Genomic DNA, 27,773 nt, shown 5'->3' on the forward strand with positions numbered 1-27,773 from the left:
AGTGCGCATGTGCGGTGGAGTGAAAGCAGACAGCTGGCGCGAAGCAGTGGGGTCTTGCTCTGCGTGGACAACTTCCCACAACAATTAAAGGAGACAATGTCAGCTGAGACTTTCACCGGCAGGCACCCGGTTGTAGGTTTCTAAAAAGTGAGAGTCGGTCCAAAGTTTAAAGGGAGTTCCGGGAGTACGGCAGTTTGAACTCCAGCAACGTTACTTGATGCTACTGCTCCCTTAAGCTAACACCATGACTTCATTGACTCTGAGTGGAGTGACGGTGAATTTCCCCTTCCCTCCGTATGACTGCCAGAAGGAATACATGAAGAAAGTGATTGAATGTCTTCAGAATGTAAGCACCTGCAGCTACTCACGAAAACAAGATGGATAACCATAACTTTGCCGTTGTGCAAGTTTAACGGGAGTTCCACTTAACTGTGAATACTGGTATGGGAGTGTTGTAGCGAAACCATTTGTAAAAGTGTATGGAGAGTTAAGTGTGTGTATGTCAATCTGTGGCAAACCAGAATCATCGTGTGTCTTTTCAAAGTTTGTGTGTCTCTAATTAGGGTTTAAATAAAAATGTGCTAATCTGTATTAAAATTTGAACTAAAGTCTAATAGTTGTCAGAACAAACAGGGTTACAACATTTTTTGTGCTGCTAGTCATTAGGACAGTCATAGGAAACAACTGAGACAAATGTACAACATAAAAGACTTAATTCTGACTTGGCTAAAGTAAGAACTTTTATTTTACTAATAAATGTTTAAATATTTTTTACAATACGGCAAAAACTCTCAAAAAGATGAAGTCAGTATAACTCTCTGCTTGTTTGCTCTAGAAAGTAAATGGGGTTCTGGAGAGTCCAACAGGAACGGGTAAAACCCTGTGCCTGCTTTGCGCCACTCTTGCCTGGAGGGACCGCTTCAAGGACAGCATCTCTGCCAGAAAGATAGCACAGAGACTGGGTGGAGAGGAGATGTTCCCAAACACACCGCTGTCCTCCTGGGGTACAGCTGCTACGGACGGTGACAAACCAAGTATGTTTGTATTGTATCTTCTGCACATTGACTCGCCTTCAGCACACCCAATGAGTCTACACATATTAGTCTCTGGAAAGTAATGCATGTGTTTCATGTCCCCACTTTGTCCGTTTTTGGATCTTTCAGCTCAAAATACTGCAAAGATTGGTCATTTTACCATGCATGTGTAACTCCTGTGTTTAGGGCTGTTCTCGACAGGCCGTTTTGCTTAAAAATCCTAAAAGCTACTGCTGGGAATTGGGATTTGTTAAAGTGCAGTTTATTTGAGCATAGGTTGCAAAATCAATGAAAATGAATTTAAATGTCAGCAGAGTTGAGGTCACACAGAAGTGCAACATGAAGCACAGTAACCCACACACTACTTGTTTGTACTTTGTCCGAATCAGTCTTCTAGTTTCGACCATCTCTAAATGTCCTTTAGCTTTACAGTTTCCTTATATCTCCGACCTGTGTGTGTGCAATCAAAGCTACCAATCACATTAGTCACATTAGCTGCACAATGTGCTAATATTACATTAACACTGGAAAAAAGAACCCACTGGGTCCTCAGTTACTCAAATGCTTGTGTTCACTCTTGTCGCTAACAGCAGAATCTCTAGGCACAGTATTTAGACAGATATGCACTGCTGAACATTGCCCCCCATGAAAAGTGCCTTATTTTCAAGGACCCTGAAGTCAGTGTAGCACAGGTGGTAGAGATTTGCAAATTTGCACAGAAACTCATCTATCCTCTTACTATAGCCATGCAAAGTTCCAACTTTTAGCCATCACTGCATTGATTTTTGGGGGTAAAATTGAGCATGATGCAGTGATGGCTAAAAGTTGGAACTTTGCATGGCTATAGTAAGAGGATAGATGAGTTTCTGTGCAAATTTGCAAATCTCTACCACCTGTGCTACTTTGACTTCAGGCTCCTTGAAAATTAGGCACTTTTCATGGGGGGCAATGTTCAGCAGTCCATATCTCTCTAAATAATGTGCCCAGAGGGCTCCCCCTGTATAAGTTATAAGCCAGTCTGGTGTAGAGCAATATGAAATGGTGCTAAGACATTAATCTGTAAGATTTCTAGTATTTTTAACTCCCTTAACCCTACTCGCGAGTGGTTTTTACAGATAATTTATACATTTTGGGCAAGCCCCCCTGCTCTGTAGAGACTTCTCCTGAGTGTGTGTGTTGTTTGTAGGACATCACCAACATGTAGAGAGCTTGGAGAAAAAAAAATTCAAGTCTCTGTGATACCCAGAAGCAGAGATATATGCATTTTAAAACCTAAAAATTCCAGGTGATGATTGGGGGGGAGGGCATTTTGGCCTGAATTATTAAAATTTGAAAATGCCATAACTCAAAAACTACTGGGAATAGATGCCTGTAATTTTGCACATAAAGTTTTTTTTTTTTATCATGATCTCCCACCACTATCTTCCAAAGCCAAATTGAAAATGGTGCTGCAACCCCCATGTGTGAATTCAGACGGAATTGGTCACTTCTGAAGCAGATTTACAAAGAAAAAAACCCTGATGGACTGTGAGGCAGCTGCTGTTGAAGGTCCAGTTTAATAGAAAAGCCTGTAACCCTGTACCAATATCACATGGACAGCATTTTCATTCATCCTTTTATACATTTTAGAGAGAAAGAGCAACTGACCCAGTATCACTACATCACTAACTAGGCTGTTGTGCTTCTTTAACATGATGTGATGTGTCTGTTCTTATTGTTCTGCAGCCTACTACACTGATGTTCCCAAGATTATATACGCATCTCGGACACACTCGCAGCTCGCGCAGGTTATCAATGAGTTAAAGAGCAGCTCATACAGGTAAACTTGTATTTCCAGACAGTACAAGATCTTACAGATATTTTTTAATTATGCATGTTGATTGTTGATGTGTAACGTGGACAGGGTAAAACAAATTTCAGGCTAAATTCTCCTTCATTTTAATGTTGTTAGGGTGTAATTGTGTAACTTTAGAACACTGCTGATATTTGGATATCTAAGTGAAATTCAAAGTCATTAAAAGATACATAGACACAGCACTGTTATTGATGTCATGTTTGTAATGATAGTTTTTAGTTCTCAATCTGAAGTCTTATTCAAACCTTTTCTCAGTGCAGGTCCTTTTTTGTGATATACACCCCTGATGAGCAGAATTTTAGGCTTTTTCTGGCAAATCCATGCATCAGCAATGTTGGGAAGGTTACTTTTGAAATCTAATAGGTTACAGATTACTAGTTATTCTGAAAAACATTGCATGTAGTGTAACATTTACAGGAAATATGTATTCCCTATGAGGCTTATTACATATCGATTGCTTTTCTAACAGATGTTTAAACTGTTTTCTAAAACTCGCCTTGCTCTAGGCCAAAAGTGTGTGTGCTGGGATCCAGAGAGCAGCTGTGTATCAACCCAGACGTCATGAGGCAGGAAAGCAACCATGTGAAGGTAAGTTGCAACATTCATGCTGCGGTAAATTCAGGTCAGCGTTTTTCTTGCCATGTTAGCTGAATTGTCTTAAATGTAGGCACACACCCAGATTGTCTACATTTCTTGCTGCTCACTTCGTATCAGGGGACATTAAATAAAGAATCACAAATATTTCCTGCTTTAATTCTGAGTATATATTCACAAGTGCCAAACAGGATTGTTTTTGTAGTGACATTTTGTTGTTAAAACAACAGAAAGGTGGCCACAGGGTCTCAGTACAGTGCATACGAACCAGTTACATTCAAGTCATTAAAAGGCAGACAGGAATTATCTTCATGGAAAATAAGACTAAGTCACTGCAGTTTGGTGTTTTATTTTACTTTTATGATGTTTTGAATGGGCGGACAGCATTTTGTTTCATTTCAGAGGATTGACATGTAGCTTAGATTTATTATGAATGCGCTGTTGACCAGTCAGTAATAAACTCACCCACTGCTAGTCATTGCTGCTAGATGTGCATCCATTCTTCAGACACATTCCTGGTCCTGTGGAGGAGGAGCTAGAGTGGACAGCTCTCTTTGTTGTTCTTTATTTTATTCTTGTTATTTTTATAGTGCAGTTTTTAATTATTGTCTTTGATTTTTATTCCTTTGTAAAGTGTCCTTGAGTTCCTTGAAAGGCACTTTAAATAAAATGTATTATTATTATTATTGTGATAAATTCTGATTTTTATTTTTATTATTTGTTATTGTCAGAATAAAATCTCCTCCAAAAGATCATGGGATATCATTGCATCCTCCTTCAGTACAACACAACACAAAAACAAAACGCACTGGGAAAAATCTTGGATGCACCTAAATAATGCACCGGTGCAACTAAATTAAAAAGATAAACGACTTGGATGTCCATTATGAAAACTTAATGTGGATCCCTGGTTAGCTTGCACAAATAAGTTCAACATATAATCAAATTGTTACATCAAGCTAGAATTAAATTTTGATACAGTCCAAGATTCCTGCAGTGACTTTCAATCTTCCTATACTTGAGTAATGCTGAAAATCTAAGAACTAAGAGTGAGCTGGTAGAGTTTTCTGTGACCTGTAGGAGATTTTTTTTTCTCTGTGATACTGCCAGGGACCACTTAGGAAAAATTGGCAACAAAGATGAATGGTGGCACCTTATGAGTTTGATTAATGCATCCATGTTTTGGTAGCGGAGATGAAAAAGTGACACTAAACCAGTTTATACATACTTAATACAATATTTTGTATAATTGTCTATTTTTCAGGTCCATATGTGCAGAGCAAAAGTTTCCACCAGGTCATGTCTCTACTACAATAATGTTGAAGGTAATGGTTTAACACTTAAGTTACACATTGATATGACCTCCAGTGTGATCTTAACCCTCGTGTTGTCCTTACCAAAAAATGTTGTTGCCTTGTCTGAAAAAAGTCCAAAAATTCAGAAAAAATTTCCCCAAGTTTATAAAAATTTACAAAATCTTCAGAAGGAAAATTCCTGAGAAGTTTCCCTCAAAGGTTTTATTTTTAAAAAAATGAAAAATCCCCAAAATTGACAGCGAAATTCACTGGATTTTGGTTGATTTTTTTCTGAATGTTCTTAAACATTTTTTTGATTTGTTTTCTTTCCACCAAAAAATCTTCAAAAATTTCCTAAAAGAATGTTGAAAATGTGGATGTTTTCACTGTGAAAATATATATTTGTTTCCCACATTTTTAAAACTTTAAAACGGGTCAATTTGACCTAAAGGACGACAGGAGGGTTAAAAGGTGACACAAGTATTGAGCAAAAAGAAAGGATAGCCGTATATAATATCGATGGTGCAAAATGTGATCCAGCATAGTGTTGCAGTGGTTTACACTACGGCCTCACAGCTCAAGTTAACTGATGATTCTAAATTGTCCGTAAGTGTGACTGTGCTTGTTATCAGTCTCTATGTGACCCTGTGATGGACTGATTTCAAATAGCTGGACTTTGTGTTTTTCCTGGAGTGATGGAGTGTTTGAATATCTGGTGATAACATTTGTTGGTTAAATGCTAGTTCTGAAGTTTGATCTTTCCATATTTTAGAGAAAAGTACTGACAAAGACTTGACAACTTCTATCCTTGATGTGGAAGATTTGGTCAAGTACGGCAACAAACAGAGGTAGGATTTGTGTTCATTTTCTACGTACTTTTCTGTTTCACTCATGAATCTATGACCTGCTGTTATGTAGATGTCCAGTAAAACAGACACTTAATGGGCATTGACAGTAATTAGTTGCAGCATTTAATATTTTGAATAATTTTATCAATCATTTATAATTTTAGTAATCATTAGTCATTTGGGCTGTGAAATGTTACAAAATGATGAATATTATACAATTAACCATCTCCAAAATTATAGTTAATAGGTTACTGTTTGGAGCCTAGCAAGATGTTACCACAGGGTTACCTAGCAACCTTCCTGAGCAACATAGCAACCACATAACAAGCATCTAAATATCAATCCTTAATGCCTTATTGTGAAGCAAGTTCAGATGACCAATCACAGATATAAACAGCTGTACTAGCCACACAGTGACATATTTATAAACTAAAATTTTAGAGAAATGCAAGATTTTAAACTCATGATACAGGCGAAGGTAACTCTGTTGCAGCAGTTGAGTAAGGAATTTATTGCTACATGAGTAAATCGGACTCTAATTACAACTGTATATCCTATTAAACAAACGTGTTGCTTAGATGTGAAACACAGTTTTATTGCTTCAGCTGCAACTCTGCCGTGTTAAATGGTGTGAGAGCAAGTAAACAATTTACATAAATACATAACTCAAAGCGCTGCAGATTCTCATATCAAAGGTTAGGAGTAATTGTGTTCAATTAGAAACCTAAATCAATGTAAATGGCTTAAATACATGCACTATGAACAGCACAACTGCTGCAGCCATAGTCAGATTGAAAGGATTATTACTATGCTTATCAGTATCACTGTCTCTTTGTGTTTTAGTTGCTTAGATGAAAGTTTCTTATTCGAGATTCATGAATCTTTTTAGTTGTCATCATGCATCACAAAATTGGATAGCAAAATTACAGATGCTGTCAGACAAATTATTTAACGAATAAATAATCCAGTAATAAAAATCTCATTATTTTCGTGGTGATGTGGCCGATTGATATAGTAATCTCACATTAAGTTTCATTCTTATGGCTGGAAGTCACTTTTAGTTTTTATTCTTTTAGATGTTAAAATGTTTTTGCCAGCAAACAAATAACAAATGTAAAATCAGAATTCAAGTCAGTAAATAGGCTTGTTGTTAATCTTATAAGGTCAAGAATCAGGCTGTAAGTGTTTTGATCAGTTTTTGTTTTAGGATTATGTCACTCAACAAAGGCAGAGAGATCAATGAAATGACTTTGAAATCAATTCCAGATCTAAAAACTCACATCTTCTATAATTTTCTTAGAGAACAGATCAATCAATAGACGATGTGTTTTTAAGCGCTGATAAAGAGTTCACCATGGAGGTGTATCACGGTAAAAAATGAACCCAATGTTGTGGTACCAAAAATCCAGATTTAAACCTGACATTGCCTTGATAACCTGAAATCCTGCGTCGTGGTGCAGACCTCTGAACACACTGTGATCGGTAGATAACTGCTGTACTCCATGCTCAGTGGCTGATGGACTGTTGGTGTGTCCCTTGTGCTGCAGCTTTGTTGGAAAAGATATTTTTATTTACTTCTGGGATAGCATTTCCATTCATATCTGAACATTTTTCTACAGGGTCTGCCCTTACTACCTCTCTCGCTCCCTAAAACAGCAAGCAGACATCATTTTTATGCCGTACAACTACTTGCTGGATCCAAAGGTGAGCTGACACACAAGATGCCAGATTTCTATGATTGAAGAGGCTCAGCTTATTTCCTGCTGTGGTTGATGTGTCCGTATTTAATGTAACAGAAAGTTATCACAGTTTCAAGTGACCAGTGGAGTCATGTTCTGTTGGAAGTACAGAATTATAAAATCTAATAATATTTAATATATTGAATGATATGCTGTGTGCTTTGGACAATAATGGCATCCTTCTGATAAGTGACATCAGCCATTGGTGAAACTAAAGCAGGTTTAATTCATGGATGTGTAGTTCTGTTGCCTGTTTACTGCAGCAATACCAACACAACATTGCATAGATGTGTCATACATTAATGTTTTTATGTTTTGATTTTTGAGTAATGTAAGGTGGCAATGGAGGTAATTTCTTGTTGTCTTTCTTTGCCCACTGGAAACGTGACCTATCACAAGAGAAACATAATTTATTAGCTGCTGCTGTTAGTCTCTGAGTTAGTCAGTGCTTTATTGAGTTTATGTTTCTTGGAAAAGGGAAATTGAATAGTCTTGAAAAGAAATATGGAACATCTAGCACCATACATCAACTTGTCCCACACTAGAGATCAGTCAACCAGCACTGAAAAAATACAAGCAGAGAGAAGCTTGAAAATGATTTGTATTGCATTATAAAGTACATGATTCTTGGCTTCATTGCACATCTACATTCAGGCTAATATGTTTACTTCTTTTCTCTCTTTGTCCCACAGAGCCGCAGGGCACACAACATCGAGCTGAATGGTGCTGTGGTCATCTTTGATGAAGCTCACAATGTGGTAAGATTGTGTTCTGAAAGTATTTACGCTGTGAATGTCCAAATGTGTTAGATCACTATTCTCTGAGGTTGTGTTTCCTGCCATCATTGATTCTGTAGACAGAGACTGTTGTTGCTAGTCCAGAATGGAGATGAAAAGCCTGCTGGGACATTTTAGTAACTTCATCTTGAATTTGATGAGTCATCTCAGTGGCGGTAGCGACACACACCCTCAGACAGTGTCAATGATTTTCATTATGTTTCACACAAGAAGTGACTGAAGTAATTGTGTGAAGAATGAAAAAAGAGAGCTGGAGAGAGAATGTCAAACAACACACCTGAAGTTGTTCCGATTGTCAAGTTTTCTGATTTGAGAAGTTAAGTATGTTGAGACACTCTTCAACAATTCACCGAGCACACTGAAGCATAACGATGCCTTTAGGCCCCACACATTGACAATGCAGTGCCCAGTCAACAATTGTGACTGTTTAAAGCACACCGCAGTTAAATTACAAATTGCAAAAATCAGATGGTATAACATTTAATTTTACAGAAGGTTGCAAACTCTTTGGACTTTGAGACAAGAGGTTCAGCATCATGAAGACATTCCTGACTGTGGAGAACAATTCTCATAGAAGGCACAGTACTCCATCAGTTGAAGTTTCTGTTGTCTGCAGGAGAAAACATGTGAAGAATCCACATCATTTGACCTGACTCCCTATGATGTAACCTCAGCCATTAATGCTGTGGACAAGCTGCTGTTGGAGCAGGTCAAAGAAGCCAGCCATGGAGACTCTGCCACTGAGGACTTCAATGTAGAATCCCTCAGTTCTGGTCAGCAACTTACTTGGCTCAAACACTGAAATTACACATATTTAGATTAATAAAACAAAGGTTAATAGTTTTTATGTCGTGTTATGCAATGTTTGGATACCTCGGGACCAAATGACACACACTAACCAATTATTGTAGGGTGTATAAAAGTTTCTAGTTCCCAAGCTTGTGGCACAAGATTTGCTTTTTTTTGATACTTGCTGCATAGGTTATATAAAAATAATTAATATTTTTCTTTGTTTCAGGTTTAAAAATCGATATAGAAACCATTGCTAAAATCAAGCGTAAGTATTCTTTAAAGTATGAAGCACATAAATGATCCTTATTTGAGAACATATTGTGATTATATCATGAAGATGATTCAATTTGTGGCCAGTGTTGTGGGATTTTTCTAAGCTGTCCTTGTGTGCCTGTAACAGAGATACTTCTGGATCTGGAAGCTGCCATCGATTCCTACGATCCCAGTGACAAAGGCATCACAAAACCAGGAATGTAAGTGCAAGTGTGGTAGTAGATATTTCGGTTAAATTCATTTCATTAATATAGCGCCAATTCACAACTTATGTTGTCTCACAGAACTATAATAAGGTGAAGAAATTGAAAGTTTGAACAGAGAACTCAGATATAAAATAGATAGTGATTGGATTTCCACAAACGCCTTTAAATTGTTTCTCAACATCACATGCCTTGGTGTGTGAGATTCTAGTTTAGCTCCATAGCAAAGCTGTTTCTGAAATTAGATTAAAAAAATAACTAGATAAATGTAAGAACTGAATTTAAACTGTAATCGGAAGCAACAAAAGTTCAACCTACATGAGATCTACCTTCAGAATTGATAGTTATGTGATGATTCGTCTCCTGTCATCTGTCCCAGCTTCATCTATGAGCTGCTGCAGAAAGCCCACGTGACCTTTAGCACCAAGACGGTGGTCTGTGATGCTCTGGAGCAGATCAGTGGATACTTGAGTGGACGTTAGTACAGCTTTTTTCTTCAGAGTTTTGATAATATAGCAACATGCCGTTTGATTTAGAAACTGTTACATCATACAAATGAACCACCTATACCCCCTTTTATGTTGATTTTTTTTTTTGTATCACTACTAATTGAGTTGTATTCCTCATGTTTTTCATCAGAGTCTGGTATATTTCTCAATACAAGTGGATTACAGAAACTGGCTGATCTCATACAGGTACAGTATGTAATTAAAGAATAGTTCAACATTTTTGGAATATACTTATCTTTCTTTCTTTGGACTAAGTAAAATCATGACTGGAGGCACTGGGGAACAACTAATTTATGTATGTTTAAGTTCACAACTACCAGTCATGTTGTATCTAGTTTGTTTAATCCTGAGAGAAATGTAAGGATTAAACAAACTTTTATGATTTTAAGCTGCATGATGAAACTATTTCTTGCTAAACTCCTGGACTCATTGACTGTGTGCAGCTCGCAGCCATCTTGGCATGAGAGTGTTAGGTTTAGTACTTTATATCTTTGTGCAGAAACTAAAGCTAAAAGCTATGTTTATACACCATGTCTGGTAAAAAAGCACTTAATCAAGGCATACTGCCCAGAGGAGGTGGCTGCTGTATCTTAAAAAATCTCTCCAGCATGTAACCTTTTCTAAAAACAACAAACTGTTCACAAAACGTTTTACAAGATTGATATTGATCTTCTTGTTCCACCTTTTTTGAGAAATGTTATGAATATTTGTATAAGCAGCAATTATATAATTATCCGTTAACTGCAGCTTCAGTAATTCTTCTTTTCTTTTGTGGTCTTTTAGGTAGTGTTCTGTGGTGAACCATCAGAAAAAGAAAGAGAACAGCAGATGCAATCCAACACAACTCATTTTAAGGTGCGCTTTCATTACAAACTATATGCAATTGCAGCTATAACAATTATTTTCCTGTCAAACAGTTATGCATTTAGTCCATGAAATATAAATAAGCAGTCAAAAATGTTCGTGCAAACTTCCTACAGACCAAGTAGGCATCTTCAGATTACAGGAGATGAAACCAGCAAATATTTGACATTTGATTGTAAAGTAGCTGAAAATATTGATTTATGATCACAGTAGTTGGTGATTCATTTACTTTCAGTGCATTAATGGACAGTAGCATCAGTTATCACCTGTTTGTCTGCATCAGGTTCACATCCATCGAGACACCAGCTATCACACCAAAAAGCAGAGCAGTGATGTATGGGCTCCATCTTCATCAAAAAAACAAGGCAAGAGTGCAAAGCCTATGACATGCATGATTATAGTATTCACAAGGCTTTGTTTAATGCCTGTGACGGACTTGCCAGTACTGGTTAAATGAATGATCCATTTCTCTGCACATTGTAGGGAACATCCTTAGTTACTGGTGCTTCTCTCCTGGATTCAGCATGCAGGATCTCGTGAATCAAGGCGTTCGCTGCATCATCCTGACCAGTGGTACCCTCTCTCCCCTGTCCTCATTCACCTCTGAGATGAGGATGTAAGTTGTCTTCATTTAAAAGCAGCTTTATACCCCGATGCAGTTTGAACTCTAAATGGTCTGAGTAGAAGATCTGAAACAAACACAGCTCAACACTGTAAACTACTGTTACTGTTTTCACTCACGTGTTCGGTCACTTCTAAAATTATAAATCAATTAAGAGTTAGAACTATGATTTTCTGAGTTCAGATGATAACCACAGGTGATATGTAATCCCGACTTTCCCACCGTCTGTGACAGTCAGGAAGCTCACAGTCAGCCATCCACACTGCTAAGAGTAGAGTTCTTATTTGCTTGTCTTCAGTGGGAAGAGTGTTCCAGATAAAAATGAAGACATTCATTCTTTTCTTGTGACGGTGTGAAGACCAGAGCAAGTAGCGCTCCTTATGTGTGATATTTTCCTGACTATGAAATTTTATTTGCTCTGCTATGTGGTCAGTACAAAGTGCAAGGTAAACAGGTGAGATTTGCTCTCCTTTTTTTTAGTGCCCAGTTTTTATTTTAGCGTTGCGAATCCCACCTGCAGCTAAGCAGACTGGTGAGTTTCTGCACTCAGAAAACATACCTGTGGAAACAGCCAGGTCACCGGGCTCTACGTGGATTATTATCAGCTCCACAGTCACATCACTTGTCCATACTCTTAACCCCAGCATACATCCCCTCAGAAGAAAACCTCAACTGTAAAGCATGACCTGAAGGAGCTTCCTTGCAGCTCCAGGATGAGAATCAGGATGTGGAGGAATATCCATCAGCTGTACTCTATATAAAGAACTGTGTTAAAAATATCCCCGTCTGTTATCCCTCTCTGTACATTTTGAGTACAGTTTCCTATTTTGCAAGTTACTCTCAGGTGTAACTTAAGTGAAAAGGAGACATGTTTTTCTCACTGCAATTTGGAGACCAGGACTAAAACCGTTACATGTTTATGTTATATGTACTGTTGTCTTTATTATTTGTTATTCTTCTTTTGTTGATCTTGATCCCAGAGTGTTTTTATTTCTTTATTAATGATTTTTTTTTTTTTTTTTTAGAAAATTCCCAGTGTCTCTGGAGAATAGCCACGTGATCGAGCGGGACCAGATCTTTGTTAGCATCATTGATCGAGGCCCTGATGGAGTGCACTTAAGTTCAGCATTTGATCGGAGGTTGGTATTGAACTAGTTAGTATTAGAGAGAGAGAAACCTTACTTTAGTTCTTTTTGGGCCACTCAGAGCTATGAGCTTTGGCTCATTGTTATGCTGCATAACCCATTTGTGGTTGAGCTTTAGGTCTCTCCTCTTATGTGTAGTATTTACATTCATGCCTCTACAGTGCTTACTTCAATATGTTACTATAATACAAACTAATCATATTTACTACTTTCTGTGACAGGTTTGTTCCTGAAAACATGGCATCCTTAGGCAACACTGTTGGTAAGTTTATATGCAGAATAGTCAGGATTGTCTTGTCTCATCAGCGAATATATCCACAGGCATTCATTGTGCTTTCTTTATTCTTTAATCTGATCTCCTCGATCCTCCTTTTGCGCTCAAACAACCCCATGCTGTCACACTCCCAGGTTCATGCCAAAAATGCAAAGAAATGTATGTTGAGCATCATCTGACCAGAGTGCACTGCCAGTATTTATCAGGCCTCTTTTCACATTATTTAACATTTATTTTTGCAATGTTGTACCAAGCAAGAGCTTTTTTTGCTTAGATACCATCCACAGAGGTTGTCTCAGCTGTCATGCAAACACTGTTTCCAATTGATAACCTATGTGCCAAACCTGAAGCACTTTGCTGTCTCCTTTCCAGAGCAAGATTGTGTAAGATGGGCTCTGTTCATGGTGTAATTTCAGGAGGGCGGCCACTGTGGCTCTGATTAGTGGTACTATCGCTTGTTCTGTTCCTCTTGAATGTTGCTGCAACACTGTTTTGACTGATTTTTAGTTGGTTGCAGATTTTCCTGTGTCCCTTTCTGTCATTGTTACGCCCATTTTAAATCCTTTGTCATTTAAATGACATTGCATTACATTTCCTGTCTCTGAAAGGTGTTTTTGTAACTTACATGATTGTTGTATGTAGGTTACTAAGTGACACTCATTATTTTACCTGCCCAATAAAACACCAAGCTTATGAGCTTCTTACCATAATGTGCGATTGACATAATTCCTCAGTTCTGTTTTGTTTATTACATGAATGTGTGGATTCTTGTACTCTCTCCTCAGCCAACCTCAGCCGTGTGGTTCCTCATGGTCTGTTGGTGTTTTTCCCTTCCTTCCCTTTAATGACAAAAACTCTGGACTTCTGGAGAGTAAGTGGAAAATCTGTAGAATCACCTGTTGTAAAACTTATTGTTATAAAATGTAATAATTTTTGTGTATTTTTACTTTTTTGTTTTGTTTGTTTTGGACATTTCACATTACTTTGAAAACAGATTCCTGAGTGTCACCTGAAAATCTTGATGTTTTTGTGCCTTAGTTGTACCATAACTCTGTCTGTGTATATTTCCTGTTCTGTGACCAGGCTAATGGACACGCAGATCGCATTGAAAATGTAAAACCCATGTTTGTTGAACCGAAGGGGAAGGGCACCTTCACGGAGGTGAGTGTGGTTTTGTTAATTTACTTCACACATGAAACATCTACACTATTTCCTGATGTGTTTAACATTTTTTTGAAGATTTTATAAGCTGCTTGTGTTGTGGTAATTGTTCCTTAAAGACTGTTAACAACAATTAAGCCCCTGTCTTTGTCCATTTTTCAGGTCATTGATGGCTATTACAGCAAAGTTAATTGTTCTTCATCCAAAGGGGCCAGCTTCTTTGCTGTTTGTCGAGGGAAGGTGAGGAGACAGTGTGTCCATAAACTAAAAATGCTTGAGAACATACATCTCACTCCCAAAAAATATTCAGATGCAACATTTTTGTTACATAGCGAATATTTATGAAATTTAGAGATCTTGAGGATGATGTCCCCCATCACACTAAACCATTTTGACCTCATTTCAGCATGGTACAAACGCCAAGGTCGTCATAATGTTATGCATGATCGTTGTAGGCTACGTGAATGCTTCCCTGTCACCGAAGTTCTGTGTTTGTCTTCCTCTGTCAGGCGAGTGAGGGTCTGGATTTTGCAAACACCTTTGGTCGGGGTGTCATCATCACCGGTCTTCCATTTCCTCCAAAGCTGGACCCTCGAGTCATCCTGAAGATGCAGTTTTTGGATGAGATGAGCTGGAAGAAACTTCCTGGGCTGAAGGTAAAGGAAAACTGATTCCTGAGTTTCACAAAAAATCCTTGAAGATGTTTTAAGTGCCTCAGTTGTATCATAACACACTCTGTCTCTCTCTGTGTGGCAGTACTTATCTGGCCAGGAGTGGTACAGACAGCAAGCTTTCAGAGCTGTGAACCAGGCCATCGGTAGAGTGATTCGTCACAAGGAGGACTATGGAGCCATCTTTCTGTGTGATCAGAGGTCATGGAGCTGTTTATCACATTACTTGTACTTAAACACTTGAGAGGAATAGGACTGCCACTAAAGACATGGTTTTTTTTTTAATCCATCCATTCTTCCTTCCTTCCTTCCTTCCTTCCTTCCATCCTACCTCCCTTACTACCTACCTAATGGCTAGACTGCCCGTCAAAAAAAGTGATATTACATTGGACCGCCTTTAGCTCTGAGAATGACACACGTTTGCCATGGCAGCGTTTCAATCAGCTTCTGCGCTGTCACAGCATTTATTCCTATCCAGAAATGCTTTAATTTTTCACTAAGATCTTACATTGGTGATGGGACAGTTAGACCGCTGCATAAAGTCTTCTCCAGAACACTCCAAAGATTCTCAGTGGGGCTGAGGTCTGGACTCTGTGGAGGCCAATCCATGTGTGAAAATGATGTCTCATGCTCTCTGATCCACTCATTCACAATGTGAGCCCCATGAATCCTGACATCCTCATCTTGGAACATGCCCATGCTATCAGGGAAGAAAAATTCCACTGATGTAAAGACCTGGGGCCTCATTTATAAAGCTTGCGTACGCACAAAACAGGGCTAGAAAGTGGCGTACGCCACTTTCTACGCAAAGGTTGTGATTTATAAAAACAAACTTGGCGTGAGAATGTGCGCACCGGTGAGCCAACCTTGATTCTTGATGCTTGCTTACGCACAAAACGGCGTAAATCACAAACTTTGCGTAGAAAGTGGCGTACGCTGTGTTCGTTGTGATTTCTAAAACAAACTTGGCGTGAGAATGTGCGCACCGGTGCGCCAACTTTGATGCTTGCTTAAGCACATTTTGGAGACAGAGGGAACGGCAGTGCCGGAGGGTGAAGTGGCGAATTGAAACCAGATTGATCTCAAACCTTTATTGTTATCACATATTAGACTTGTAGAGCCTGATAATCATAAACCCTCATTGTTGTAGATGTTCATATAGTGCATCATTCGGCCGACGACTGTATTTGCAGAACTATGTTCATATATCAACAGAGGCGGATTGAACGTTATTTCATTCGGTCGTTTGACCGAAGGGCCACATCTGGGGCCGGTGCGGTGATCTTTATTAAATAATTTTGTTTACTGGTCACCCGGCGCCGGTATGGCTCATCGGGGAAAGCAGAAGACCCATTTACAGGGGTCGTCTCCGACTCAGTGGCCCGGCTTCGATTCCTGCCCGCGGCACTTTCATGCATGTCTTCCCCAGACTCTTCTCCCCATTTCCTGTCACTCTTCACTGCAACTATCTCAGTAAAAAGGCAAAAAAAAAAAGTAAAGAATTTTGTTTATTTATCCATATGCGGCCGAATGGGATGAGCGTCCAGCCATTAATCAGCCCTGTACAGGCACACAGGCACACATGCTTCACACCACAACCCCCGAGTGAAAATGAATTTGTCTATGTGAACCGAAAAAATGTACATTCAATCAGTTTACAAATTATTTGTACATCGGACATGATCATAGCAAATTTAGTGGCAGGGTGGCCTGGGTCAACACATGATTCATTCATCCTGACGCACAGCAGTGAAAAGACTGCCGGCCAGCGCTGCGTGAAATGCCGTGGATCAGCAGCTTATTTATATACAGATACATTCATGAGTTACTTTGCATTGACCATTCATGGTAAAATGTGGGTGTGTTGTGGGCGGAATGTGAGGTGGATCCACCTGTGCAATCTTCCAGCTGGTGTGTGATTTATCAAGAAATTGCATGCAGCTGTGCTTACACAAAGTTTTATAAATCAGGGGTGAGGGGCATACGCCCTTTTCGTATTATAGGCGTACGCAAACTTTAGTATTCCCAGATCAGTGTGAGCCTATATTAGAATATGGCAGTCAAATTGCCACTTTATTTAGGTACCAGCTAATGCTTTTATGGTAAAAACAAATCATATGTGATTGATAATGCATGAACAGATAAACTAATTTCTCCATGGAGCAAAAAGCAGTTGTTTGAATTCATAATTAATAAAAAGGCATTACTAAAACAAACCAATGCAGCATTAGTATTATCTTCATTATTATCTAGTGCTAACTTAGTGGGACACAGTACAATTCATGATACAATTGCATTTCTATGTTTTGGCATGACATCTTATGCAGAATTAACTGGCACCCTGTTCAAGATGTACCCCACCGGTCACCCAGTGTCCAGCCCCTCAGAAACCACAAGGCTCCTAAGCACTGGATAGATGGATGGATTGATCTTATACAGTTCAGTAGTTAAGAAGCTTCTCTGACAGCTGCTAGGTTCCTGATGCAGATCTCTGTCAGAGGGAACATCCTCTGCTGTGCCAGGGTAACACCACTGTGTGATAAAAATGACATTAGACCTCCTTGCTAATAAAAGATAACGTTGATGACATCATCAGGATTAACAATGATGAAGGGGATTTTTAGAGTAATGTAGTGAAAAATGTGATTTTTTTTTTTTTTTTTTTTTTAACAGGTTTAGAAACTCTGATGTCCGGGCTCATCTTCCTTCATGGGTCAGGCCTCATGTGCGTCTTTATGAGGGCTTTGGGAACGTGGTCCGTGATGTGTCTCAGTTCTTCAGGGTTGCACAGAAAATGGTAGGTCGTTGCACTCGCTCAGTGAACACCAATGTTATGATTACTTGCCCTAACTGTTTTCTTAAACAGCTGGCTCATTGTCCTAATGAAGTGCGCTGTACCTCAGTCAACTTCTTCTAATTTTACTTTAACATATGCAGCTGCAGCATCTCTTCCCAGACTTTGTGATATTGTTGCAATAATCTGCAGACTGTAGACTGTAAAGTTCTTCGATAGAAAAAAGCCAATCAGATCATTTCTCGCATTTCGTCTCTCGGTTTAGCTAGCTAGATACCTGATTCAGTGTAGCTCACGTTATTTTCTTTGGAGGGACAACACTCCATATGTTTCCTTCAGGTGAAGCTCCAGTTTTTTTTCCACCTCAGCCTTCCTATTTGGTGATGTGAATCCTATTTCATTTAGAGTAATGTACAACTACTAAGTTCCCTTAGTGAATGCAGTGGATTGCATTATCAATCTCTGCCACCTTTTCTGCTGTTATTTGTGTCGTCCTCTCCTCATTAAATCCACTTTAATTTCTTACCTTGTACTGACAGTTTGTGGTCATGTCTATATTTGCCAGAGACCTGTGGTCGAGAAGAAAGCTGCTCCAGAGAGTTGTGAGACAGCGTGTTTATCAGACTCTGAGTCCTCTGGTTCCACGTCCTGCTCTACTTACCAAAGCTCGTCCACTCAGAAGGCGAAGTTTCTGGATGCCCACCTTCCCAGCCTGAAGAGGAGAAGACTCAGTGCGTATGAAGATAAATAAAATGTTCAAATGCTTCCTGAAATTTTCAACATTTCACAGAGAGAAATGTCTTTTAATCTACTGTTCAGAAGTTTGGGGTCACTTAGAAATGTCCTTATTTATGAAAGAAAAGCTTTTTTTTTCAGTGAATATAGCATTAAATGAATCAGAAATATAGTCTAGACATTGTTAATGTGGTAAATGACTATTCTAGCTGGAAACAGCTGTTTTTTTTAATGGAATATCTACATAGAGGTACAGAGGAGCATTTCCAGCAACCATCACTCCTGTGTTCTAATGCTACATTGTGTTAGCTATGAATAAAAGTGTGAGTTTCCATGGAAAATATGAAATTGTCTGGGTGACCCCAAACTTTTGAATATTATATACACATTTATAAAGTGCCTTCCAGACATCGAAAAGGAAAAATCCATCATTATTAAAATCATGCAGTTCTAAGGTAGAGCAAATACAGTGCAGTCACAAAGTTGAAAAATGTACCTGACAAAAAAATCAGTTTATAGAAATGAGTTTGTAAAAGAATTTTAAAAGAACTTTTCTGATCCGTAAAGGAAGACTATTCGAGGATGTTTTTCTGATAGTGGCATTGCAAAACAAAGTTTCACAGAGGTTAAACCATTGGGCATCACATGCGTGCCTTTTTTCTACTCCATTTCTGCACTGTGTTGAGACTTGCATGTTAAAACCACTGAAATCAATAACCATGTATGTACAAATAACATGTTTTTAATTTCCTACTCTGGTTATAACCTTTTTGTGAGGTCTAAGAGAAGCAGTCATAAAGTTTGTCTTTTACTGATTGGTTGCCTGCTGCTTCCTCGTATTCAGATGAACACCGTGGAGCTAATGGAATGGCCAGAATTTGTCTTGAGTACGAGAGTGATGTGCAGGAGAACCAGAGGAGGCCAGCCAATCTGCTGGATGCTCTGGAGCGTGGCGACCATCGTAGTGTAAAGGACGCCGACTCTCTCATGGGAGAGGAAAAGGTAGCTGGTTTTCTGTGAAACACTATGGTCTGTTACACTAAAACAGTTCTGCCATCTTGACATGTACTGGTTTATGTCGTACAAAGGATGACCTGTCATTACGATTTGCTGTGGCAAATGTCTTGGATTCTGCTATTTCCAGTGTGATTGTTACTGTATAAAATGGCATCCTGTGTAAATGTGCAAAGTGTGTCAGTTCTCCCTTTAATAATTTGTAATGTGCAATTAAAGCCCTCTAGTACAGATAATGATTTGTGATTTTATTTCCAAGAGATTTATATTTACTTATTCTTTTGTCCATTTTTCTGTTGAAGGCGAGCCACTTGTCCACATTGTCTCTTCAACATGACAAGAGGATGGATGATGAATTGCGAGGAGGAAAACGTAAAATCAAGTTGGTCCAAGAGCAGGTACTCATGCTAAACACCAGACAGCTGGACTAAGAACAATCTAAATGTGTCTTTTAACAAGTGAAAGTTGTGGCTGATTTTCAAACTTTTTGAGGTGTTGGGATGATGATGTCCTTTCCTATGTTGCACTGACTTCCATATTATTTCACCAATGAAATTTCTACTAGTATACATAAATAAATGTCAGCAGTAAAGAGTGAATTGGTGATGTGACCCAATATGTTGGCAAGTCATAGCTTGCTCTTGTGCTTTGTAGGTTGGAGTTATGTTCATTTTAGACATCTTTATGCTTCTGTGGCTCAAATCTGACAGAAAAAGAAAAATCCAGATCTTGTGATTTGTGGAAAGTCTGTTTAAAACTGGAGGGGAGAGTTAAAGAAATGGGTGCAATCTGAAAAGTGTAATCGGAAATCAGTGGAACATCCCTTTAATACATCAACTGAATGCAATTTAACTACCTATAATATTAATTCTTTTTAAAAAAAAATGAATTGTCACTTTAGTAATGGATCATTATTTATAATAACTATAAAACAATTGCTGTAAGTCTGTATGAAGAGAGTCTGTAGAATTAAACTTTCCTTTTTCACGGCAGACATTTTGACTGGTCAGTCTAACAAGCATAGATCAAACAGTTTTCCTTAATGATGACTTGATGTCATCAAGTTCCTCAGTAAGACAAACCAGTGGGCTAGCATGGACAGTAGCAGGTACCATATATATGGGACATAACACAAACCTTCACAACAATTTTTAGGCTTCATTTACACTCTGCTAAAATAAGGCTTGTAGAAAAAGGCCAAGACCTTCAAAGGACACCTGTCATGGGTTGGTTCAAAAGTTGGGGCTCACCCAGAGAATTTCATGTTTTCCATGAAAACTCACACTTTTATTCATGTGCTAGCATAATTGCACAAGGGTTTTCTAATCATCAGTGAGCCTTTCAACACCATTAGCTAACACAATGTAGCATTAGAACACAGGAGTGATGGTTGCTGGAAATGTTCCTCTGTACCCCTATGGAGATATTCCATTAAAAACCAGCAGTTTCCAGCTAGAATACTCATTTACCACATTAACCAAGTCTAGACTGTATTTCTGATTCATTTAATGTTATCTTCATTGAAAATAACTGCTTTTCTTTCAAAAACAGACATTTCTAAGTGACCCCAAACTTTTAAACAGTAGTGCATCTTTAGATTGATTTTTTTTTTTTTCTGTGAAAAGATTTTTAGTGTACTGCAAGCATGAGCAGTGTATTTTTCCCTCTCCCTGTTGAAGAAACTACGTGGCTCTGGGGATGTGTCTGAGGAAAGTAAGGCCACCAGGGCTAAAAGGTTCCTGGCAGACATGAAGAAGTCACTGAGCCAGGTCAGTTATGACTGCGTCGTTCAGGGTCTGCAGACCTACAAGACCACTGACGACCTGGATGCCCTGCTGACTGAGACAGCTGTCCTCACTGAATACTCCAGTACTCACAGTCTGCTCCGCGGTAAGTCCTCTGCTGTCAGCAAGAAACCTGTATTTATGCCCTAGCATCTATAAGCTCCTTGTTTCTGTCTGCTCTTTAACACCATGGTATTGTTCCACTCTGCTATACACCAAGTGAATAAATGACTGTACAGTGTCATGGACTACTTTAACCACAGGTCCACCATAAATACTACTGCATATGCTATACATGTTGACACTGCTGTAGTTGGTTGTGTGTTGATTAAAATATGTGGTAAAATCTATTTATTATTATTGTTATTTTTTTAATGTTTTATTAACTGACAGGGTTTGACGGCAACAGCCCTTTGGACTTTCAAGATTCTTTGTGGTTGATTTCTAATGCGACCCTTGTTACAGGCGTCTACCAGTTCATTCGCCCGCATCACAAAAAGAGGTTTGATGAAAAATGCAAGGAGTTGACTGGACAGGGCTGTGGGTACAGACCTGATCACTCACTGACCAAAGACGAGAGGAAAGCAGTGATGGCGAAAAGCGGTACGGAACACTGATCCCAAATCAACTTTCCTCTATATGCTTGGAAATGTGTTTAACAGGGCTGCAATATTGGCAAGCTCAAACATACAACAATGTTCTAGTTCTTTTCTTTAATTCTTATTGTAATTGTGAATTCATAAATTTTAATCACGAATCACTTTAATTGTTATTGTTATGTTCAACAACGAAACTGGGTCAGTTACCGCTGCTTTATAACAATGAGTATTTAAGTTACAGTGACATAAAACAGAGCGCAGCAGAACTCCTTAAATTGGATAAAATGGAAAATGTTTGGCTGTTTTACTTGTTCAAATAACAATCGATCATCAACACTGGACATGGTTAATTTTCTACACTAACTGGTATCAATATAAAGTAACAACATGTTGCTGCTGGGCTTCAGGAGGTGGCCCTGTACCAGGACCAGCTCATATCTGTTATTAAAGTGCGACATGCCATCATTTTTTGAATGCCTGCAGATTCACTGAAGCTGCTACCGGTTCCACGAGGACTGAAAATGATGTAGCATTGATGTGTTGCATGAAATATGCTAGTACTGAAATTTGAAGTTTTAGAGCACATTCAACAACATCAGTGCCACTGACTCATTGTTATAAGACTGTTATTCTCATCTGTGTTTTACAGATTAAGTGGAAATAAACATGTCCATTGCTACTGGAGTTTGTCAGATAGCACACTGGTCTGGTGTATTTGTCACCGAGGTTGTTCATTGTGGTGTTTTGTCACTGATTGAATTTTAGAATCTATGTTCCTGGTGGTGTGGTAGTTTTTAAACATGACGAGACGGCAGAGCCAGGATTCTTACTTGCTTTTGTTACTTTTTGTTTTTTCTGGCATTGTGGAAGCTGAGCACATTATTCGTCTTCTACCTTCATAAGAAAGTGAATCCCCAGGCAGTAAAAATCACACACTTTCCTGCTATAGTCTCAGTTGGTGTGGTAGATAATTTTAGCTAACAGTTGTTTAACACTTGGTTTGATATATACACACGTGGACAAAATTGTTGGTACCCCTCAGTTAAAGAAGGAAAAACCCACAATTCTCACTGAAATCACTTGAAACTCACAAAAGTAACAATAAATAAAAATTTATTGAAAATTAAATAATCAAAATCAGCCATCACTTTTGAATTGTTGATTAACATAATTATTTAAAAAAAAACTAATGAAATAGGGCTGGACAAAAATGATGGTACCCATAACTTAATATTTTGTTGCACAACCTTTTGAGGCAATCACTGCAATTAAACGATTTCTGTATTTGTCAATGAGCGTTCTGCAGCTGTCAACAGGTATTTTGGCCCACTCCTCATGAGCAAACAGCTCCAGTTGTCTCAGGTTTGATGGGTGTCTTCTCCAAATGGCATGTTTCAGCTCCTTCCACATATGTTCAATGGGATTCAGATCTGGGCTCATAGAAGGCCACTTTAGAATAGTCCAACGCTTTTCTCTCAGCCATTCTTGGGTGTTTTTGGCTGTGTGTTTTGGATCGTTGTCCTGTTGGAAGACCCATGACCTGCGACTGAGACCAAGCTTTCTGACACTAGGCAGCACATTTCTCTCCAGAATGCCTTGATAGTCTTCAGATTTCATCGTACCTTGCACACTTTCAAGACACCCTGTGCCAGATGCAGCAAAGCAGCCCCAAAACATTACTGAGCCTCCTCCATGTTTCACCGTAGGGACAGTGTTCTTTTCTTCATATGCTTGGTTTTTGAGTCTATGAACATAGAGTTGATGTGCCTTACCAAAAAGCTCCAGTTTGGTCTCATCTGTCCAAAGGACATTCTCCCAGAAGCTTTGTGGCTTGTCAACATGCATTTTTGCAAATTCCAGTCTGGCTTTTTTATGAGGTTTTTTTCAGCAGTGGTGTCCTCCTTGGTCGTCTCCCATGAAGTCCACTTTGGCTCAAACAACGACGAATGGTGCGATCTGACACTGATGTACCTTGGCCTTGGAGTTCACCTTTAATTTCTTTGGAGGTTGCTCTGGGCTCTTTGGATACAATTCCAACGATCCGTCTCTTCAATTTGTCATCAATTTTCCTCTTGCGGCCACGTCCAGGGAGGTTGGCTACTGTCCCGTGGGTCTTGAACTTCTGAATAATATGAGCCACTGTTGTCACAGGAACTTCAAGCTGTTTAGAGATGGTCTTATAGCCTTTACCTTTAAGATGTTTGTCTATCATTTTTTTCGGATGTCCTGGGACAATTCTCTCCTTCGCTTTCTGTTGTCCATGTTCAGTGTGGTACACACCTTTTCACCAAACAGCAGGGTGACTACTTGTCTCCCTTTAAATAGGCAGACTGACTGATTATGAGTTTGGAAACACCTGTGATGTCAATTAAATGACACACCTGAGTTAATCATGTCACTCTGGTCAAATAGTTTTCAATCTTTTATAGAGGTACCATCATTTTTGTCCAGGCCTGTTTCATTAGTTTGTTTTTTTAAATAATTATGTTAATCAACAATTCAAAAGTAATGGCTGTTTTTGATTATTTAAATTTTTATTTATTGTTACTTTTGTGAGTTTCAAGTGATTTCAGTGAGAATTGTGGGTTTTTCCTTCTTTAACTGAGGGGTACCAACAATTTTGTCCACGTGTGTAACATTAATGTCAAAGGACTGTGAGTTCCTCTGCTTACTTTCTTACAGTATTTTACTGTTGGATTGTTGTTACCTGTGGCTACAGTTACATAAATTGAAAACCCGTAAAACAAATTTCAGGTGTAAAACAAGGCAAGAGGTCGTATCCAACTACTGACGGGATTTAAATCTTTCTGTCCGCTCGGCATGCGTAATACAGCTTTGTAATTGGAAGTTCTTTTCTCGGTCACTTTCTTTTCACTTGGACTCTGTGTTTTTGAGTAATTTGTAATCAGTGTAATTAGAACAGATATGCTTCTTTGCATTGATTTTTCAAACAAATATGGCAAAAGTTGCAGTGCTTATCAGTGTTCAATAATTCCTGTTGACAGTAGGAAAGTGACTGTTGTTTTGTTTTCTTCAAGCTACAGAGAGACACCCTGCTGTAGGTGTAGCCTCCTCCTCTACCTGCACTCAGCTGAATACACAACAGCTCAACCAAGGAGGACATCATTTAACCCAGCAAGGATTAAGAGAACCTCAGGCTGGTGAGAGATTCCATCCTTTTACCTGTCATGCTCAGTACTCTTTAACTATTCTTTAACCTTTGCTAGATCTTACCAGACAACATTATACATAAGATTAAAAAAAAATCCAGTAAGTGCAGCAGATATAAATAAATCAGACACACAAATGGTGAATGGTCTGCACTTACCTAACATTTTCTGCCCTAGTGGGACTCAGAGTGCTTTACAGGGTTTCAAATTCACGCAGTAACAAACACACTCATACGCTAATGGGGGCAGAGCTGCCATGTAAAGAGTCCGCCTGCCCACAGGAGCAACTTTGAGTTCAGTGTCTTACCCAAGGACACTTCAGCATGCGAAGGGGCCAGGGATTGAACCACCAGCCTGCAATTATAGAGCTTATAAAAACTTTTCACTCTGTGGAAGTTTTCTCCTTTTATTGCTTTTTAACATTGGACTGTGGTCAGTTTCATTTGACTTTTTTGACCAGAAAACATTTCTAAAAAACTTCTGTGTAACAAAAAACAGTTTTCCACAAATTAACATTAGAAAATGTCAAATTGGTGCTTTCATATGTTTTTCCTTCTTTTGAAGTGACTCAATTAAATCAACACAGGAGGAACGAATTGGTGCTAGAAGTCACACAATTAGTGAAATGGAGGTGTGAGGACAGTGATAATTTCTCCAGTGATTGTAGTATAAAGACACCTGATTGGTGAATCAGTGCCCCTGGCTGTAACTACACCATGAAAACACTGCAAGCCCCTCTGTGAAAAAGTCTTTGAAAACTATATGCCTGGGGATGGATACAAGAAAATTTCCAAGACACTGAATATCCTTTGATGAGCAGTTATCCATCATGAAAGAAGAGAAGGACCGACAACTTTGTAAACCAGTGGTGAGCTGATTCACAGAGAGAAATGGGAAATTCAACCTCCTGTAGGTTCATCCCATATAATTCATAGAAAAGGTTCAATATTTTTAATTAAACATTGCTCAAAGTGAAACTATTTATATTCTAGACTCAGTGCACATAAATTGAAATATTTTTTGGAAATCAAGGTCTCAGAGTTTGGAGGAATAATAGAGAGCCACATGATCAAAGGTGCTTGAAGTCCACTGTGAAGTTTCAGTGATGATTTAGATGCCATATCATCTGCTGGTGTTGGTCCACTCCTGAAAAATCAAGTCTAAAATCAATACAGTCATCTACCAGCAGATTTTGGAGTACTACATGTTTCTGTCTACTGGAGTGGCTTTTGGAGATGCAGATTTTGTCTTCCAGCAGGACCTGGCATTTTCCTACACTACCAGATCCCTCAGAAATGGTTCACAGATCGTGGCCTTACAGATTGGCCAGGCACCTCACCAGATCTGAACCCCAGAGAAAATCTGTGGCATTCTGTCAAGAGGAGAATGGGATGAACGAGACCTAACAATAAAGAAGAGCTGAAGGCATGAGCTGTAAGCCATTATCATCAAAGTTAAAAGAAATAAAGGCTTGCAATATGTCAGTTAATGTTTGCTGGGTCGATAATATATATGTTTTTCACTTTCAGCAATGTCTGATGAAAAATACTGAACTTTTTCTAACATATTCTGATAATATGAGATGCACCTATAGTTACTAAATTGTCTTGTATCGCTACATGTAATTACTATCTATTGGTAAGTGTTTGGGGTTTGAACAAGAAAGTTATCTTATTTCTTTTCTAAAGGGTTTGCCACCTTTATTTCCCCTTTAATCAATTAAACAATCCTGTTGGTCGTCGAGCTAGCAGATGTTGGTAGATGTTGGTTCTTGCACTACACCAGAGCCATCAAGTCCGAAGTGACAATGGTTGAAGGATTATTTCTCCAAGTCAATACTTTTGACAGAAGCTACTTGTTTTCCCTCATGCTTCCTTTAAGCACTGTTATTCACCAATGAGATACCACTGTTCTGAACCAACCAACAGAATAAAGTTCTTACAAACCAGGATGTCTTGCTCATGACTGTGAAGACATCAAAGAATCCTGGTTAGTTTTACTCGCCTACTGCATTTCAGCAGATTTGAGGTCTACAATGTTTTCAGTGAAGCTAGTGGAGGTGATCCCCATTGTCAGTGCAGTTGAAATTTTATTGTCAACAAATTTCATGAAATGATCAAAACCGTGTCTCAGTGCTTTCTGAATTTCCTATTCTCTCTTCTCAAGCCCACTGATTTCTACCAAAGAATTACATGAAATACCAACACTTAATAAGTACATAGTATAGATTTGTGAAGTTGTAATAATTTTGTAATGATAGCTGCTCTCTCTAGTTTTAACAAAAGTTATTCTAACAGGAGCAAATAATGCGTTTGATGAGGATCATTTTTCATTCACCACTTTTCTAGACTATCAGCTGGTCCAACTGTTTTAGACTAAGGGGGAAAATGGTGCATTTTCAACAACAACAACAAAAAATCACATTTTAGATTCTGATGGGTTTATTTTCTTACAAATGTTTCTCCCAACAGAGAGGAACATGCTAATTGTATTTCCACTACAAAACAACACATTTTATGGATGTTTAATAAAACAAGACATCTGCTGCCTTTGAGATCTTATAACTCTTTCTGCATGTTTTTTTTAGCTTCACTATCACCATCTTTGAAGACACAAAGCAAGATTTCCACGTTTTTCTCAAGCAGCCAAAGAAGATAAAATGTCTGGACACTGACGATGGATTTGTCATTGATTGGAGGGACTGAATTAATGGACCAGAAAAAGTGTTGATCTCAAAAGCAACACAGTCCTGTTTTTGTATATGTAGGAAGTGGATCAATCAACTTAATAATGATCCTGACTTTTGGGACAAGTGGCTCTAGAAAGGAGCAGCAAATAGTGATATGGACACTTAAAACAATGTTACTTTTTTTAATTATTAAACTCATAAAATTGCCACACGGCTCATCGTTTTGTTGCATCTCCAGCAATGCTGTACAGTCTTCAGTTTGATGTGGACAATTCTTCAAAATGCTGTTTGTACCATACTTATACAGTATGT

General features: G+C 38.6%; 1 protein-coding gene across 4 annotated transcripts; it reads left to right on the forward strand.

Moving 5' to 3' along the window:
* Positions 1-27,668, forward strand: rtel1 (regulator of telomere elongation helicase 1). 4 transcript variants are annotated; one of them, XM_051949648.1, is made up of 31 exons: positions 1-346; positions 836-1,034; positions 2,760-2,853; positions 3,396-3,477; positions 4,748-4,808; positions 5,551-5,626; positions 7,246-7,330; positions 8,058-8,123; positions 8,779-8,935; positions 9,181-9,219; positions 9,355-9,427; positions 9,810-9,907; positions 10,070-10,125; positions 10,723-10,794; positions 11,087-11,168; positions 11,287-11,419; positions 12,451-12,564; positions 12,792-12,832; positions 13,630-13,715; positions 13,928-14,005; positions 14,168-14,245; positions 14,515-14,661; positions 14,762-14,877; positions 17,350-17,473; positions 18,036-18,201; positions 19,050-19,207; positions 19,522-19,617; positions 20,899-21,109; positions 21,469-21,606; positions 24,641-24,763; positions 27,360-27,668. In XM_051949648.1, exons 1-31 carry the CDS (start codon positions 245-247, stop codon positions 27,428-27,430), a joined length of 3,222 nt encoding a protein of 1,073 aa, XP_051805608.1. In that variant the 5' UTR covers positions 1-244; the 3' UTR covers positions 27,431-27,668. The 4 variants fall into 4 exon arrangements, with proteins under 4 accessions (XP_051805608.1, XP_051805609.1, XP_051805610.1 ...); XM_051949649.1 differs by having other exon boundaries at positions 24,647-24,763; XM_051949651.1 differs by having other exon boundaries at positions 338-441.
* The last annotated feature ends 105 nt before the right edge of the window (positions 27,669-27,773 follow it).

This window comes from Acanthochromis polyacanthus, chromosome 6 (genome assembly GCF_021347895.1).
Source record: "Acanthochromis polyacanthus isolate Apoly-LR-REF ecotype Palm Island chromosome 6, KAUST_Apoly_ChrSc, whole genome shotgun sequence".
NCBI lineage: Eukaryota > Metazoa > Chordata > Actinopteri > Pomacentridae > Acanthochromis > Acanthochromis polyacanthus.

What these genes read in the sequence shown, in the direction of transcription:
- rtel1 (XM_051949648.1), top strand. Translation starts at nt 245, where the DNA reads ATGACTTCATTGACTCTGAGTGGAGTGACGGTGAATTTCCCCTTCCCT. An exon ending in AACCATTGCTAAAATCAAGC is followed by an intron (nt 9,220 to 9,354) that starts GTAAGTATTCTT and finishes TGCCTGTAACAG; the next exon opens with AGATACTTCTGGATCTGGAA. An exon ending in ATTAAGAGAACCTCAGGCTG is followed by an intron (nt 24,764 to 27,359) that starts GTGAGAGATTCC and finishes TGTTTTTTTTAG; the next exon opens with CTTCACTATCACCATCTTTG.